This window comes from Phocoena sinus, chromosome X (assembly GCF_008692025.1).
Source record: "Phocoena sinus isolate mPhoSin1 chromosome X, mPhoSin1.pri, whole genome shotgun sequence".
Lineage (NCBI taxonomy): Eukaryota > Metazoa > Chordata > Mammalia > Artiodactyla > Phocoenidae > Phocoena > Phocoena sinus.
In genome coordinates this window covers 1,424,413-1,440,951 of record NC_045784.1, presented here as the reverse complement: position 1 = coordinate 1,440,951, position 16,539 = coordinate 1,424,413, and the positions used below count along the sequence as shown (strand labels likewise).

The window sequence follows — 16,539 nt, the reverse complement described above, 5'->3', positions numbered from 1 at the left end:
GTTCTTTGTTTTGCTTTTTACTTTAGTTCTTTTCTCTTTTAAGGAGAGGCTATATTACATGGCATTAGTGTAGACTTTTAAAAAAAAGTTCCTGGGAATTCCCTGGCGGTCCAGTGGTTAGGATTCGGCACTCTCACTGCTGAGGGCCTGGGTTCAGTCCCTGGTCAGGGAGCTAGGATCCCGCAAGACGTGTGGCGTGGCCGAAAAAACCAGTTCCTGCTTTGAGATAATTGTAGATTCACGTGCAGTTGTGAGGAATAAAATGGAGCAACACTTTACCTGTTTTTCTCCCAGGGCTATACCCGCTTGCAGCACGTACCACATCCCAACCTAGATGTTGACTTGGGTGCGATGCAATGCTTTGATTCAGATTTCCCTGTTCTAACTTGTATTCGCTCGTGTATGTGCGTGTGTGTGATCCTGTTGCATGTGTGGCTTTGAGAATCCACCATCACGGTCAAGACACAGGGCAGTTCTGTGACCCCAAGGATCCCTGGCGTGGCCCATCTCCTTCCCACACCAACGCCCCACCCCGTCCTTCACCCCTGGCAGCCACTAATCTGTGCTCTATAATTCTGTCCCTTCAAGACTGTCATAGAAATGGAGGCATGCACAATGGAACCCTTTTGAAATGGCTCTTTTTCTCCCCGCCCACCTTGTTGCTAGAGCTCTGTGCCTTTCTTTTGAGTAACACCTGTAAAATGACAGTCACACTAAAGATCTTTCTTTTACGAACAAGGCTGCAGTGAATATTTTTGTTCCTGTGTCTCTGCAGACCTGTGGGAGTATGTCTGTGGCATGAAATTCTTAGAAGTAGAATTGCTACGTAGGGGACATGCACGTCCGCTTTAGACCCCCTCCAACTCACCTCCTAAAAGATACAGTCTCGGTGGAAAATTGAATATGCAAACGGTTCATTTTTCTGGGGCGTTGCCATCCTGGATGGGACCCAGCTGTTGTTATTGATGAAACCTACTAACTTCCTTTGCTTTCATTTTCTTTTTTTTTTTTTTTTTTTTTTTTTTTTATAAAGAAGCATCCTTAAGATCTTTTTTTAAATTTTATTTATTTATTTTTGGCTGTGTTGGGTCTTCGTTTCTGTGGGAGGGCTTTCTCTAGTTGTGGTGAGCGGGGACCACTCTTCATCGCGGTGCGCGGGCCTCTCGCTGTCGCGACCTTCTGTTGTTGAGGAGCACAGGCTCCAGACGCGCAGGCTCAGTAGCTGTGGCACACGGGCTTAGTTGCTCCGTGGCATGTGGGATCTTCCCAGACCAGGGCTCGAACCCATGTCCCCTGCATTGGCAGGCAGATTCTCAACCACTGCGCCACCAGGGAAGCCCTCATTTTCTTTAAGGAGGAGTGAGTTCCAACATCCTGTTACATATCAGTATTTTATTCAGTATCAGTTAAATCCTTGTTCATTTCCTTTTTCTCTCTTTTTGGGAGGGTACAAGTTCGGGTGAGGCACCCCTGAGGTCAAACAAGCCGAGGCATCGGAGTTTGGAGCACAGAAAGGTTTATGGCAGGGTCCTGCAAGGAGACTGTGGCTTGTGCCCCCAAACCCCCGAACTCCCCAAAGAGTTTCAGTAAAGCATTTTTAATGGGAAGGTGAAGGAAGGGTGTGGGTGGTTATTGCAGACTTCTTGGTGCAGGAATCCTTTGTCCACGAAAGTCAGGTCACGGTGTTTCTGTTAACCTTCAAGAAAACCAATGTTATTCTCTGTTGTGCAACTTTTTCTCTCTCTATGAATGGAAAGGCGTTCCACCCTTAAGGGTCAGAGCCTTGAGAAAGGGCTATCCTGTATATTTCAGGCGATGGGCAACATTCTGAACTCAAAGGGAAAGAATACAAAAGTTAAAGAAACACACCTAATGTGGAGTCAGATATGTTCTTCTCCGTTACCCTTGGAGCTGTCTCTAATGAGCAGTGAGCTCGGTGTACAGAGGGCTGTCGTTTTGCTATTTTTCCCAAGCGCTGGCCATCACCGAGGCATGAGGTCAGCACTCCAAGTTAGACGCTTCAAACAGAACCGAGAGCGGAGAGCGTTCTAAACATAGTCTGGAAGGGACCTCTCCCCCGGCACCCTGCAAACATCGTGGCGTTTGCCAAGATCTCAGTTGCCTTTCTTCTTGCGGTGCGTGGTGATCCAGAAACAAGTCCAGGGGCGAGTAGTTTCATGCTGCAGCGTTGGACCCAGAGGCTGCAGTGCTGAGTGGCTTTGGGAGGAAAGGAGCAGGTGAGAGCCTTGTCATGGTGCGGCTTGTAGATACCCATCTGGGACGGGGCAGCTGGTGACACGGGTCCCAGTCACCACACGGGTCCCAGGCCCGGCTGGTGCGCTTGGGATCAGCTTACCTCGGAATTGGCAGAGCACTTTCTCTGACATCTGTCGGACAGGAGCTGACAGGTCGGAGTTGGTGTTGAACCCAGGATCAAAGACGTGCACGGTGTGGGGAAGAGAGGGTGACTGTGGAGGTGATGTACAGGGATCCCGTGGATCTGTTTGCAGCTAGATTTCCGGGGGAAGCGTGGAAGGAATGTGCATTGCAGCTGACCCGTGTCGGGGAGATAAGGGGGGCAGAGAGGGCCCGGGTCACCTGCCCTCCTAGGGAGCTCCCTCCAGCCAGGCTGGTGTGTCCTCGCGTGGATGTACGTGTGTGTGCAGGTGTACGCCCCTGGTTAAGGTTTGAATCACGCCTCCTCCCCCCAAAAAACATATGTTGGAGTCCCCCCACCCCCACCGCGTACTGTAACCTTATTTGGAAATAGGGTCTCTGTAGATGAGCACCTTAAGGTGAGGTCACTTGGGTGAGGGCTCAGCCGGCAGGACTGGGGGCCTAGTAAAAAGGGGGAATGTGGACACAGAGATGCTGAGAAGCAGGACCCTGTGAGGACACAGAGAAGACGGCCATCTACACGCCAAGGAGAGGGGCCTGGGGAAGACGTTCCCTATAGGCTGACAAAATGAGGACGTGGGCTCTGCAGAGACCACCCAGGATGTGCCTGGACAGTTGTTGGCTGAAACATCCCCCATCTCAGCAGAAACGCCGTCAGCTTGGATGGAAGATAAATAACGCACATGCTGGTAGTATAAGCACATCCCGGATATTGCATGGGCTATACTTAAACCAGAAATTGCTCATTGTTTGTTGTAAATGATATCTCTATCTCTGTCTTTTTAACTATACATGTATCTATGTATCTATCATCGGCCTACCTGAACTATCCATTTATCTATTCTCAGTCTGTTTATATGTCATTAACACCATCTGTTATCTATCATATATCTATCATCTATCAATCTATCATCTATGTATGTATGTGTCCAATCATCTTTATCTATGTATCGATCTATGTATCTTTCTGTCATCTTTCAAGCTATCATCTATATCATCTTTCAAGTTATCCTGTATCTGTCTGTCTATTGATATCTATCTATCTATGGAGAGATTCATTTTAAGGAATTGGCTCATGTAATTATGGGGTCTAGCAGGTCCTAAATCTTCAGAGTGGGCCGACAGGCTGGAAACCCATGGAAGACTTGCAGTTTGAGTCTAAAGGCCGTCAGGAAGCAGAATTCCCTCCTCCTTGGAGAATCTCAGCCTTTGTTCTATTGAGGCCGTCAACGGATTAGGCGAGGCCCACCCACACCAGAGAGGGCAACCTGCTTTCCTCAAAGCCCCTTGATTTAAATGTTCATCTCATCCAGTAAAACACTGTCACGGAAACACCCAGAATAATGTCTGACCACATATCTAGACCCCGTGGCCCAGCCAGTTCGACACGTGAGATTATCCCACGAGCTGCGACGGCCATGCAACCAGGGAGCACGTGTGATAGGAGTCTTCTCTCAGCTGAAGCCAGAGGGAGACGCAGCTCCCATACCAGGCAGGCCACTGGGATTCGACAGCCTGACACTTGGACTGTTTCTGGGTGGGCGAGTCAGCTTCTTGCTTTGGAAGTCAGCTCTCCGGGACAGGTGGGGACTGGCCCACGTCCGGCCTGGGTGCCCAGCAGCAGGGCGGTGGTCTCGTTCTCAGCACACGTTAGAGGAATGATTCCCTTGACCTCACATCCGGTGCCTTCCGCCCGGCCGTTCCTCCGCCCACCCTCCCTGGCGTGCTCCTGCCAATTCCCTCCTTTGCTGCCTGGCCTCCCACGGCTGGTTGAATCCCGTGGACCCCTCTGCCATCCCAGGATGCAGGTGACGCAGATGCAAAGACTAGCCTCCGGGATCCGGGAGGGGCAGCCTCTCTCCTGGGCATCTCTCGCTTCTTCTGGCCAATGCCCTGCGCCCGATTCAGAGTCCTCTGAGTGCTGTCCACCTGCAAGGAGGAAACTGTAGACCTTACTCATGTCGGAGGGGGTATTAATGCCTTCGCTGGGTTTTCCCGTGGCCACTTCTCAGCCATAGACGTGGGGGTAGAGGCGAGATTTTCAGATGTTGCAGGTGCTGACGGAAGCGTGTCTACATTGGATCTTTTCACTTGACATGTCTTTTTTTAAAAAGTTAAATTTATTATTTATTTTTGGCTGCATCGGGTCTTCGTTGCTGTGCGTGGGCTTTCTCTAGTTGTGGCGAGCGGGGGCTACTCTTCGTTGCAGTGTGCGGGCTTCTCATTGCGGTGGCTTCTCTTGTTGCGGAAAAACGGGCTTGCGGCACGCGGGCTTCAGTAGTTGTGGCGCGTGGGCTCTAGAGCGCAGGCTCAGTAGTTGTGGCGCACGGGCTTAGTTGCTCCACGGCATGTGGGATCTTCCTGGACCGGGGCTCGAACCCGTGTTCCCTGCATTGGCAGGCGGATTCTTAACCACTGCGCCACCAGGGAAGTCCTGACCTTTCTTTTTAATGAAGTATTCCATTCCTTTCTGAGTGTGGACCGAGGGGTTTGTTTGGAACCCTCCTTGACAGGGAAACAGAAACTCTCTCTCTGTTCTTTTCAATTCTAGTGGGAGGGACCAAGAGAATTAAGGACCTTTGTTCTTTATTTTAAAATTTAATTTAATTTTTTCAAAGTGTAGTTGATTTACTATGTTATGTTAGTTTCAGGTGTACAGCAAAGTGATTTTATATATATTATATAACATGTATAATATTGATACTTGTTTTTTATATATATATTTCTTTTCAGATTCTTTTCCCATATAGGTTATTACAGAATATTGAGTAGAGTTTCTTGTGCTATCCAGTAGGTCCTTGTTGTTTATCTATTTTATATATAGTAGTGTGTATGTTAATCCCAAACTCCTAATTTATCCCTCCCTTTCCCCTTTGGTAACCATAAGTTTGTTTTCTATGTCTGCGAGTCTGTTTTTGCTTTTCTTTTTTTTTTTTTTTTTTGCGGTACGCGGGCCTCTCACTGCTGTGGCCTCTCCCGTCGCGGAGCACAGGCTCCAGACAGGCAGGCTCAGCGGCCATGGCTCACGGGCCCAGCCGCTCCGCGGCATGTGGGATCCTCCCGGACCGGGGCACGAACCCGTGTCCCCAGCATCGGCAGGCGGACTCTCAACCACTGTGCCACCAGGGAAGCCCTGTTTCTGCTTTGTAGATAGGTTCATTTGTGCCATATTTTAGATTCCACATATAAGTGATATCATCTGGTATTTGTCTTTCCTTTTCTGACTTACTTCACTTAGTATGATGACCTCTAGTTGCATATATATATGACTCTCATTTTTGCATAAATTAGAAAATAAAATATGTGAATATAAGTATAAAATAAATATATTTATAAATATTATAAATATTTATGTAATATGTAAATATATAATTTATAACTCTTACAAGTAATGTGAACATTATAACTATAAGTAAATATTATAAATATAAACATGTATAACATAAATATTTGCATAGTATAATATGTAAACATTATAAATATAAAATATTTAATATTCATAAATATTACTTATATTGACAAATATTTATGTTAAAATAAAAGTATCATTTATTTTCATATTGTCTCATCATTAAATAATACATCCTATTTGCTATTATCTTTTTTACTTTTCTTGTTTACTTGTTTTACATTATTAAATATTTTTTATGTATTAAATGTTAAACATATTTAAATATATTAAAATAAATATGTAACATTTGAAATATAGAAACATAATTTTACCTAGGATAAGACTATAGCATAGATACTATTTATAAATATCTAAATAGAAACATTTCATTTATATTTATATAAGAATATATTTTACACATATATTTTTATTTCTTTTTCTTTTTCTTAGCAGTGGTGTGAAAAAACTCCTGGGCAGCAAGTGTGTTGCAGGTTGCGAAAGTTTGGGGACCAGTGTTGTATTCTACTTGGTCTTAACTGTTCAGTTTCCCCCGTAACCTCGCTTTGAGATGAAAGTTCAGGCTGCCGACGAGGCTTCGGTGGTCGTCCTTTGGTTTTTCTCTTCTTTTTGGCCCTGCCGCGTGGCTTGCGGGATCTTAGTTCCCTGACCAGGGACTGAACCCAGGCCCCTGGCAGCGACAGCCCCAAGTCCTGACCACTGGACCACCGGGGACTTCCCCGTCCGTTGCCTCTTCTGTGGGAGGTGGTCACACCGGGAGCTGTAAGGTGTCCCCTCCAGCCCAAGACCCCAGCGTGCACCTGTGCTCACGGCACACAGTCGGCGCCACACCGTGCCCCACACGCATTCAGCAGCTGTTGGTCTGCATTTTCAGGAGGGACCGGTGGATGCCAGGGGGACAAGAAAAGTTGAGTTGGGTCCTCCCTAAGGCTCCCTGCCCTGCAGCGCGGTGCTGGAACCCTTCTCTGTAAACGCCGGGAGCCTAGGAAAAGAGCACTTTTATTGATCCGGCTCACCTGCCCAGGAACTAAACCCGCACGCGGTTGGAATCCCTTTAGTAGAATCCAGCCTGGGTGTCTGGGAACTTTGTGGGGCGCCCGAAGGACTCATCTGGGGTTTCTGCGAAGGACGTGCTCTTCTGATGGACGCGGCGATGGGGAATATTCCCCGGGTGGGGGTGGTTAGTGGCTGTCCTCCGCGCCTCCCGGGAGATATCGCTGCCCCTGCATCCCTCTCGGGGCTTTTCTTTGGAGGGTTGTTGCTTCATGTTACCGGCAGCAACGCCTTACTGCAGCGCTGGACAACAGGTTGTCCCCACTTACTGGAAGGATTTTCTAACAAGTGGATCAAACCTGACTCTTGGCCAACAGGTGGAATTATCACTTGAGCTTGGCCCGCTCGGGGCTGCTCAGTGTCCCCTGTGTGATGGTGGAGACCCAGGATGGGCTAGGATACCCCGTTGTAGGGATGGAGGATGCCCCCCTGTATGCAGGTATGGCAGGGGGTTTATCCATCCTTCTCTACGGAGAGACAGGTGCTGCCCTGAGGAACCTTGGCTTTACGTTGGCAACCGGCCTTGTCTCTCCATGGCAGATTCCTAGAAGTGATTTTTCGAGATCAAACGATAGAAGCACATGTAATTGCGCTAGATATTACCCAGTTTCCCCCAATGGGGACTGTGCTGTTTTGCACTCCTACCCACGCTGTAGGTGAGAGAAATGAGGCTGTTGAAGTCTCTAAACTTCCGCCAACCTGATGGGTGTCATGGTATCTAGCAGTTTTCGTTAACTATTAACATTTCTCTTATTAGGTGTAAACTTGGGCATGTGTTTTTAAGGGCCATTTCAGTATGTTTTTTTTTGGGGGTACGCGGGCCTCTCACTGCTGTGGCCCCTCCCATTGCGGAGCACAGGCTCCGGACGCGCAGGCTCAGTGGCCATGGCTCACGAGCCCAGCCGCTCCATGGCCTGTGGGATCTTCCCGGACCGGGGCACGAACCCGTGTCCCCTGCATCGGCAGGCGGACTCTCAACCACTGTGCCACCAGGGAAGCCCTCAGTATGTTTTTATATCAACAAATGCTTTTGCCCTTCTTCTCTGTAGAGTTGTTTTTTTTTTTTTCTTCCTGATTTTTAAGAACTCTTTACATACTCGGAAAATAGCCCTTTGAATGTGACTTTGCTTATGGTGTTGTTTTAATTTTTTGGTAGGATTTTTTTTCTCTTTCTTTTTTTTTGGCCACGCCTCGTGGCTTGTGGGGTCTTAGTTCCCAGACAGGGATGGAACCCACACCCCCTGCATTGGGAGCATGGACTCTTAACCACTGGACCGTCAGGCAAGTCCTTATGGTGTTTTTTTTTTTTTTAAACTGTGTACACTTTTTTTAGGAGTGAAATTGATCTATTTATTCTTCTGAATATTGAGTTAGAATTACGAAGGCATTTCCTACTCTGAGGTTGAGAATAAATTTGTCCCTGCTTTCTTTGAATATTTTCATTGTTTAGCTTTTTTCCTCTTAGAGTTCATTTTGATGTGTCCTGGGAGGTATGGATCTCATTTCATCTGTTTTCAAAGGTCTTTTTAGATGTCCCCACACCATTTATTAAAAAGTTTATCTTTTCGGGCTTCCCTGGTGGCGCAGTGGTGGAGAGTCCGCCTGCCGATGCAGGGGACACAGTTTCGTGCCCCGGTCCGGGAAGATCCCACGTGCTGCAGAGCAAAAAAAAAAAGTTTATCTTTTCTAGACAACAGACTAGTGGTTACCAGTGGGAGAGGGAAGGGGGAAGGGAGAGATAGGGGTAGGGAATTAAGAGATACAAACTGCTGTGTATGAAATAAGTAAGCTACTGGGACTTCCCTGGCCGTCCAGTAGATAAGACTCCACACTTCCACTGCAGGGGGCATGGGTTCCATCCCTGGTCGGGGAACTAAGATCCCGCTACAAGGATATATTGTATAGCACAGGGAATACAGCCAATATTTAATAATAACTATAAATGGGGTATAACCTTAGGAGATTGTGAATCACTGTGTTGTACACCTGAAACTTATAAAATACTGTATAGCAACTCTACTTCAATAAAAAAACGTGTAAAAAAAGTGAAATAAAGGAGACAGGGAAAATACAGAATTCATCTTTGCCACCTTGGTCCTATAGGAGCTTTAGCTCCTAGGACTAGCCAATTCCTATGGATAGCAAATAACTGAGCTGTAAACGTGCTTCTCAAATACAAAGCTACCCATCCAGATGCACACCCCACCCCCTGCTCTAAGGGGCTCCCATACTCTGGGCCACCATCCACCTGCCCTCGTCCTGCCCAGGGCAGGTACCAGACAACAAGGACAGTCCCTGCAGCCAGGACCTGATGAAATTATTCACACCAGCCCATCCTAACCCTGCCTCACCTGTTCCTTCCTGCAGGGCTCTTGTCTCGTTTCCCCCTTTCCCTCTGCCTCCTGACCGACCCTGGTGCTTCCCCGTGTAACCCTGCATGGTGTGCTGTGCCCCCTCCTCTTGGGAACTGTGAGTGATCAACCGTCTTTTCAATATTGGTCGTCTCCTGACCTGTTGGCCTCACCCCATACTTGAATAATAATAAAGCCTACACTTTATCCTTTCTTCCTTCCGTCCCTCCCTCCCTTCCTTCCTCCCTCCCTCCCTCTCTCTTTCTTTCTTTCTTCTTTTTTATTTTTACATCACAATATACCCTTTTTATTTTGGGCACAGTACAATTTTAAAATGGAGTCAAAAAGAGAAGTCTGACATTTAGTAAAGCATTATTTCATCTTGTATAATAACATGTTACTGACACTTTGGGTAGTTTAAGATTGTAGACACAGTAAAGTTTATTTATTTTATTGACGTATAGTTGATTTACAACGTGTTTATTTCCGCTCTACAACAAAGGGATTCCGTTATACATACACATACATTCTTTTCCATATTCTTTGCCATGATGGTTTATCCCAGGATATTGAATATAGTTCCCTGTGCTCTACAGTAGGACTTGTTGTTTATGCATTCTATATATAATAGCTTGTATCTGCTAACCCCAAACTCCCAATCCATCCCTCCCCCAATCCCTGCCCCACTGGCCACCACGAGTCTGTTCTCTCTGCGTGTGAGTAGAAACAGTCAATGTTACACCATCACGTAAACGTATATTCTCATATATTTTGCATATGTGTAGGTTCATGCGAAGGTACGTGGTTAAAGGAGTTATCATGTTCTCCGTTTTTATAAGATACTCTGTATTCTCACGTGGTCTTCAGACTTTGTAGAAAACAGTGGGCCGTCCCTCCATAACAAGCAATTTCCTAACTACATTTGAGAAAATGCATACGAGTATAAAATCTACACTAACACAACCAACACGGTCCGAGAGGATTAACCCAGGGCTCTCACCCACAGCCGTCAACGATAGACGCTCTCTGGAGCTCTCTGCGGATCGTTTTGGCGGCGTTAATTCCTGCAAAGGTATCGTCGGGGACCGAGCAAGGATTTATCAGGTGGCTTTACCAGGCTGTCCTTATTCAGGGCAACTGTACTGTGTGACACTCGCGCATCCCGAGCCTGTAGGAATATTCAGAAGAGCAAACCCACAAATACCAAACCGCAGCTCCCGTTGGCATCACGCCCTCTTTTGCGACTTTATTCTCATCAATGTGTGCTTTGCCGCTCAACCTTTACCTCGGTTTCTTTTTCTTTTCTCCTGCAGTCTTCCCCCGACAACTCGAGCGTGTTGCTATAGTGACCGGCGGGACTGATGGCATTGGATATGCGACAGCGAAGCATCTGGCCAAACTGGGCATGCACGTCATCATAGGTGATGATTCACTTCTACAACTCCTTGTGTCTTAGAGCGAGCGGGAGATACACAGCTGCTTGCTTCCACGTGTATGGAAATATTGATGTGCTTCCAGACCCAACAAGGGCAGAAGGCGTAAGGGTGAATACTCAAAAACGGAAAGAGACAGGAAATTGTGTTGTGCTTTTTTTTGGACAGGAGTCGAGGTTCTGCTGTGATATGGATCATATATTTTTTTCCCTGTGTGATTCACTGCAGTTTTGAATTAGTTTGCCAGGAGAGGCAAGCTAGTTTGCCAGGAGAGGCAGTTTTGAATTAGTTTGTTAGGAGAGGTCTAGTTTGCCAGACCTCTCCTAACAAATCATAGGATAAACTGGGTGGATTAAACAACAAACATTTTTCCTGTCCCAGTCCTAGAGGCTGGAATCTGAGATCCAGGCGTGGGCAGGGCTGGTCCCTCCTGAGGCCTCTCTCCTTGCCGTGTAGACGGCCGTCTCCTCCCTGTGTCCTCCCAGGGTCGTCCCTCTGTGTGTGTCTGTGTCCCGATCTCCTCTTCTTATAAGGACACCAGTCCTATGGGATCAGGGCCCACCCTAGTGGGTGGACCTCATTTTAGCTTCATCCCCTCTTTAAGGACCCCATGTCCAAATACAGCCACACTCTGAGGTCCTGGGGGTCAGGGCTTCAACATATGACGTTGTGATGTCATGATTCAGCTCCCAACAGAATCTGAACAGCTTCTGCATTTCAGATTCTGAACCGAAACTCTCAGTGTTTCCCTTCTTCCGTCTGAAACTTTCTATTGATGGCTTATTTCGGTCCCTAAATCCTCTTTGAAAATGAAGGGACTTTCTTCTGCTAGGAAAGCGAAGATGGTTCAAGTGAGCTCATTTTACATTTGGGAACCTTCCCATTCAGCTGGAGGTAGAAGTTTAAATCAGCTGGAAAAAAGGATATGGGGAGATGAGCTTTGAAAAAGCTTCTCCCGACATCACGTGGATTCAGTTAATCCCTTTTATGGTGTCCGTTTTTATGGAAATCGTACGCAGGTCTGGCTTTAGGTGTTAGGGATTGCTTTCGCTTCAGTCTTTCTAAAATATTAACTACGGCCCTTCATTCATTCATTATCCATTCATTTCTTCCTTTCATTTTTCCTCCATCGTGTGTTGAAGGATGATTACAGCTCAGACACAGCACTTGGGGCTGTGGATTTAAACACACGTGAATCTCTCTCCTTTGTGGGTCCGTCCATAAGCTCCGTCCACAGCCAGATTCCCCCTTTTCTGGTCTCTGAGTATGGAGCTATGAGAATCTTTTTTTTTTTTTTCTCTGGTTGCGCTGGGTCTTAGTTGCGGCAGGCAGGCTCCCTCGTTGCAGCAGGTGGGCTCTTTAGTTGCGGCATGCATGTGGGATCTAGTTCCCTGACTGGGGATCGAACCCGGGCCCCCTGCATTGGGAGCGTGGAGTCTTAACCACTGCGCCACCAGGGAAGTCCTGCTATGAGGATCTTAAACCTTATTTCAAGACATCTTCAAGAACTGAACCCCGATAGGAGAATGGGGCTTCTACTGGTGGCCAAGCCACAGATCCTGTCCATCCTGTCCTCTTTGTCTCGTCCACGTTCCCTTGGAGGCTGAATGGACGGTGATGATGTCCATTCTTCCCCATCGGAACTCACAGATGCCCTGAGTCCCACGTGGGACATCCCCAGGGGTCCAGTGCAGCCCTCTGCTCTTGGAGGGGCGGGGCTTATCTGGGCACACACAACTCTTCCCTCACGCCCTTACATTGGAACTTTTTTTTGCTTTTGCAAAACCTGACTGCAGCATTAAAATTTCTTCCATTTCGTGGCCTGTCCCATGTTCCACTCTCTTTTCAAAGACTGCATTTTCTTACGGTGATTCCCTTTTTCACATCACCATCTATCTCTCATGTATGATGGGGTCTGTGGAATGGCCCACATTTGTCTTGCTTTGGGAGCAGTAGATGCCTTCTTGGTCTACTTCACTGTTCTTTGTCTCCATTGAGGGGTTCTTTTCATCAGGAATATGGCTAAGTTGTCCCCATTGAGGGGTTCTTTTCATCAGGAATATGGCTAAGTCCCATTCTCTGTTTTCTTTTGTGTGTGTGTGTTTTCTTTTTTCCCCCCTCTTTCAATAAGTCTTTTTTTTTTATTTGTTGGAATATAGTTGCTTTACACTCTTGTGTTAGTTTCTGCTGTACAGCAAAGTGAATCAGCTGTGCATATACACCTATCCCCTTTTTTTGGATTTCCTTCTCATTTAGGTCACCACAGAGCACTGAGTAGAGTTCCCTGCGCTATACAGTAGGCTCTCATTAGTTATCTATTTTATACATAGTATCAATAGTGTATATATATCCATCCCAATCTCCCAGTTCATCCCAGCTCCCTGCCTTTCCCCCCGGGTAAGTCCTATTCTCTTGATAGATGTGGACATATTAAAAGCTTCTGAACTTGAAATTACCAACTTTATCACTATCCATAACTCCCCTTAGATGAAGATGGGTTGGTTGCAGACCAGGAGGTCTTGTGGGAGAGGGGATGCATCTGAGAATGTATATCTGGAGCTTCTTTATCAACTTGAGCACCTCTGTGATCTGTTTATGTCTCTCTGGGGCCTGAGACTATCAAGGAGGTAGGATGTGGGAGCAGAGGGTGGGAGCAGATCTCAAGACTGCAGGGAGACTGTGAGATGGTGATGGGCACTAACCCCCTGATTTGCTGACTTTCCACGGAGGGGCAGCCTCTGTTGTTTCATTAGAGGCATGACAAGCCTTCCATGTCTTGGATTTCTGCCAATATTTGGAAGACTTGGTCAGAGTGACGTCAGCTCTTGAAAAGGAAGAGCCATACATCCCTTCTGAGGACCGGCTGGGCCTGGGCTAGTGGTGGAAAGATGCTGGTGGAGCAATCCAGGAGGAGCTTTCTAGTCTGAGCAAAGATGGGAGGCTGGCATCCAGTGCCGGGTGTCTCTGCCCCTGTGATCTCTCCACAGCAGACATCTTCATCTTCTTAATTCCTAGTGAAACTAGGTGATGTTGGAAGACAGAGAAATAAAAAGAGCCCCATTTCTGTGCTTTTTGCCTCAGTGTGGTGGTTTTAGCTCATGAGGAAGTCTAGAGGGTTAGGTCACGAGGAGATCTAGAGGGAAGGTCAGGATGAGGTCTAGCTGGGTGATGAGTATGTACTGCAGACACGGGCACTGAGCATATGTGAGCAAGCCTGGGTACCCAAGCGTTTGAGGACTGGAGCCCTGACTGGTATCACCTCCTTTAGGGGATGTTTCTTGAGCATCAGGTATGGTATCCATCAGCACCAAATTTCTACTTTTCTCGAGTTAAACAGAGAGTAGACAGCACATCCTCACCCACTTGTGTCTCCTTTCCCACTAACGTTCTGATGTCCCTGTTTGAACTTTCCCCGAGGGACACAGTTCTGACCCTCCCTGTCAATCCGGTCACGTAGGGAGTCTTACTGCCTCTGTGTGTCTTTGAGGGGATAGTTGAACATATCCTGAGAGGGACACTTCTTCTTCTTACGTGACAGCTGGAGACAAGGTCACTTAATGAAACATTACCATTGGGCAGAATGCATTTTTCTATTAAACACAGATTGAGAGATGGGTTTAATCCATTCCACACTCTCAGTGCCAAAGCCATGAATATTTACAGAATAATCAATTGCTTGCTGAAGAACTGAAGTGATAGTCTGGGTCCGAGTCCAGCCCATCAGTGTTGCTAAGAATACATGAATTATTCATTTTCCCATCTGTTCACAGTATCTTAGTTCCTGCTGTTTCAAAATACTGTTTTGGTGGAGGATCCCTCTTTATTCATAATTCTGAATAAACGGTCACCTAAGCTTTAGACCAGGGGTTGGTACGCTTTTTCCTACTATAGGCTGGATGATAAATATTATCATAGGTCTCTCATTGATGATCAGCTCTGCCCTTACAGCAGGGAGTCAGCAACGGTCAATACTTAAAGTACATGACTGTCTAAGCGATGGGCCAGATCTGGCCCCAGGTCCGTAGTGTGCTGGCCCTAATTTGGGTCCAGTATCTTTTTTTTTTTTAACAAGTGGCAGTTCTGTTGCTTCTTGCAGATCTTTACAACCTGGTGTAGGGTGCTGTCTTCAGGGAGCGGACCTGGATATGAGAGGTTGTCCTTCCCACTCGACTTGGTGTCCCTGAAGCCTTGCACTGCAGCACGTATGAAACCTAACCCCTGCTGCACGAAGGCTGAACGGAAGGCGGACCCACTGCGTTTGAGCCCTGCTTCTGTCGTGGCGGACTGTTTCCTGGTATGCAGCCATCACTCCGGAGATGTACGGGCAGCATTGGCAGCTGTGTAGGGTCAAGCATCCCATATCCAGCCCGTAGGAGGCAGCTGCTGAAGATGACCTTTGCCCCCAAAGTGCCTCTCCATCCCTCCCGTACAATCCAGCCCTGACTGCCTGAATATCTTTTTCTTTGATTTCTTTTTAATTTTTAAAATTTCTGTCTTCTGTTGGAGCATAGTTGATTTACAGTGTTGTGTTAGTTTCAGGCGTACGGCAGAGTGAATCAGTTATACGTGTACATATATCCACTGTTTTTTAGATTCTTTTCCCATAGAGGTCATCACAGAGTACTGTGTAGAGTTCCCCATGCTCTACAGTAGGTCCTTGTTGGTTATCTGTTTTATATCTAGCAGTGTGTATAAGTCAATTCCAAACTCCAAATTTATCCCTCCCCCCTGGTAACCACAAGTTCGTTCTCTAAGTCTGTGAGTCTGATTCTGTTTTGGAAATAAGTTCATACGTGTCCGTTTTGTTTAGATTCCGCCTAGAGCCGATATCATATCCTGATTGCCTGAGCATGCAGTGAGCTGCCCGTCGGGGGACGCTGCTGGCCGTGGCCAGTTTGTCCTGTTCCATCGCTTCTCCCCAGCCCACCCTCAGCTTTCTTTCTTCCTCTGGACACTTATGCCTTTCTGACTTCATTTGAGCTTCTGCTACGCCAGCCCTTGATGTCAAGATGGTCTCAGGCTGGAGGGTAGCCCAGCAGCAGATGGTGTTTTAATGTTTAAAAATTGCACAAGTTTCAGAAACAAGCTCATACATGTCTGCAGCCCTCACTTACCCCATGAATTCTTTTTTTTTTTGGTCTTTGATGCCCGGAACATTTAGGGATGGAAGACATGCTTCTTTGCCATCCTGCCCCTGCACTCCCGCAGTGCAGGAAGGCTCTCCCAGCGAGAACACGTCATAACCGCATAATGTTTATCTCTTTGAGGAGCTGGAGGTGCAAAGGACTTCTGCAGTTGCGTCTTCTTGATGTCTGCAGCTCTGAACTTCTCCGAGGCGGTGACAGTTTCTACATTCCTTTTCGTTCACCCCCAGAGATGTCCTTTGCCGCGTTTATCTTCAGCAGGGGGCATTTCTCATCCCCCCCGGGTTCACCACTTCTCCTCTCTTATATGTTTGTTACAAATACACCCGTTGCTGTAAACATCTTTTTGGTTGTTTTGTTTTGGAAAGGGCATTGCCTAGATTCATTTGGGGACACTTGTCAGTGACACAGAGCACATAACACAGAGGAAAATAGTAGGGAATACTCTTAGAGTGTGTAAGTGAGACCACGGGTACGTAAACAGCATGCAGAAATGCATGATAAAGGGATCGCTTGGTCGTGTACTTTCACGGAGACCTCAACAGGCTTTGACCCCAGAGAACCAGCTTTTTCCCAGGATGGGCTGTGGCTGCAGGTGGGAGGGTGATGTGGGCAGGACCTGCCCCTCCCAGGCCCCTCAGCGGTGTCCTCGTGCCCCCTGTTGGTTCTCCGGGCGTCAGGGCTCCATGCCCACCCCTGTGTTCACAGGTGCCAGCTCTGGCCTCCCTGTTGAAGGTGTCCTGTGACTCAGC

The 16,539-nt window shown here is 47.2% G+C and overlaps 1 protein-coding gene across 21 annotated transcripts in view; it reads left to right on the top strand.

Moving 5' to 3' along the window:
• DHRSX (dehydrogenase/reductase X-linked) overlaps positions 1–16,539 on the top strand; it is a 321,810-nt gene that overhangs the window by 23,127 nt on the left and 282,144 nt on the right. For all 21 annotated transcript variants that reach the window (XM_032618749.1, XM_032618747.1, XM_032618752.1 and 18 more), the window contains exon 2: positions 10,524–10,631. In XM_032618749.1, the coding sequence (XP_032474640.1) occupies positions 10,524–10,631 (108 nt within the window). The remainder of the gene's footprint in view (positions 1–10,523; positions 10,632–16,539) is intronic.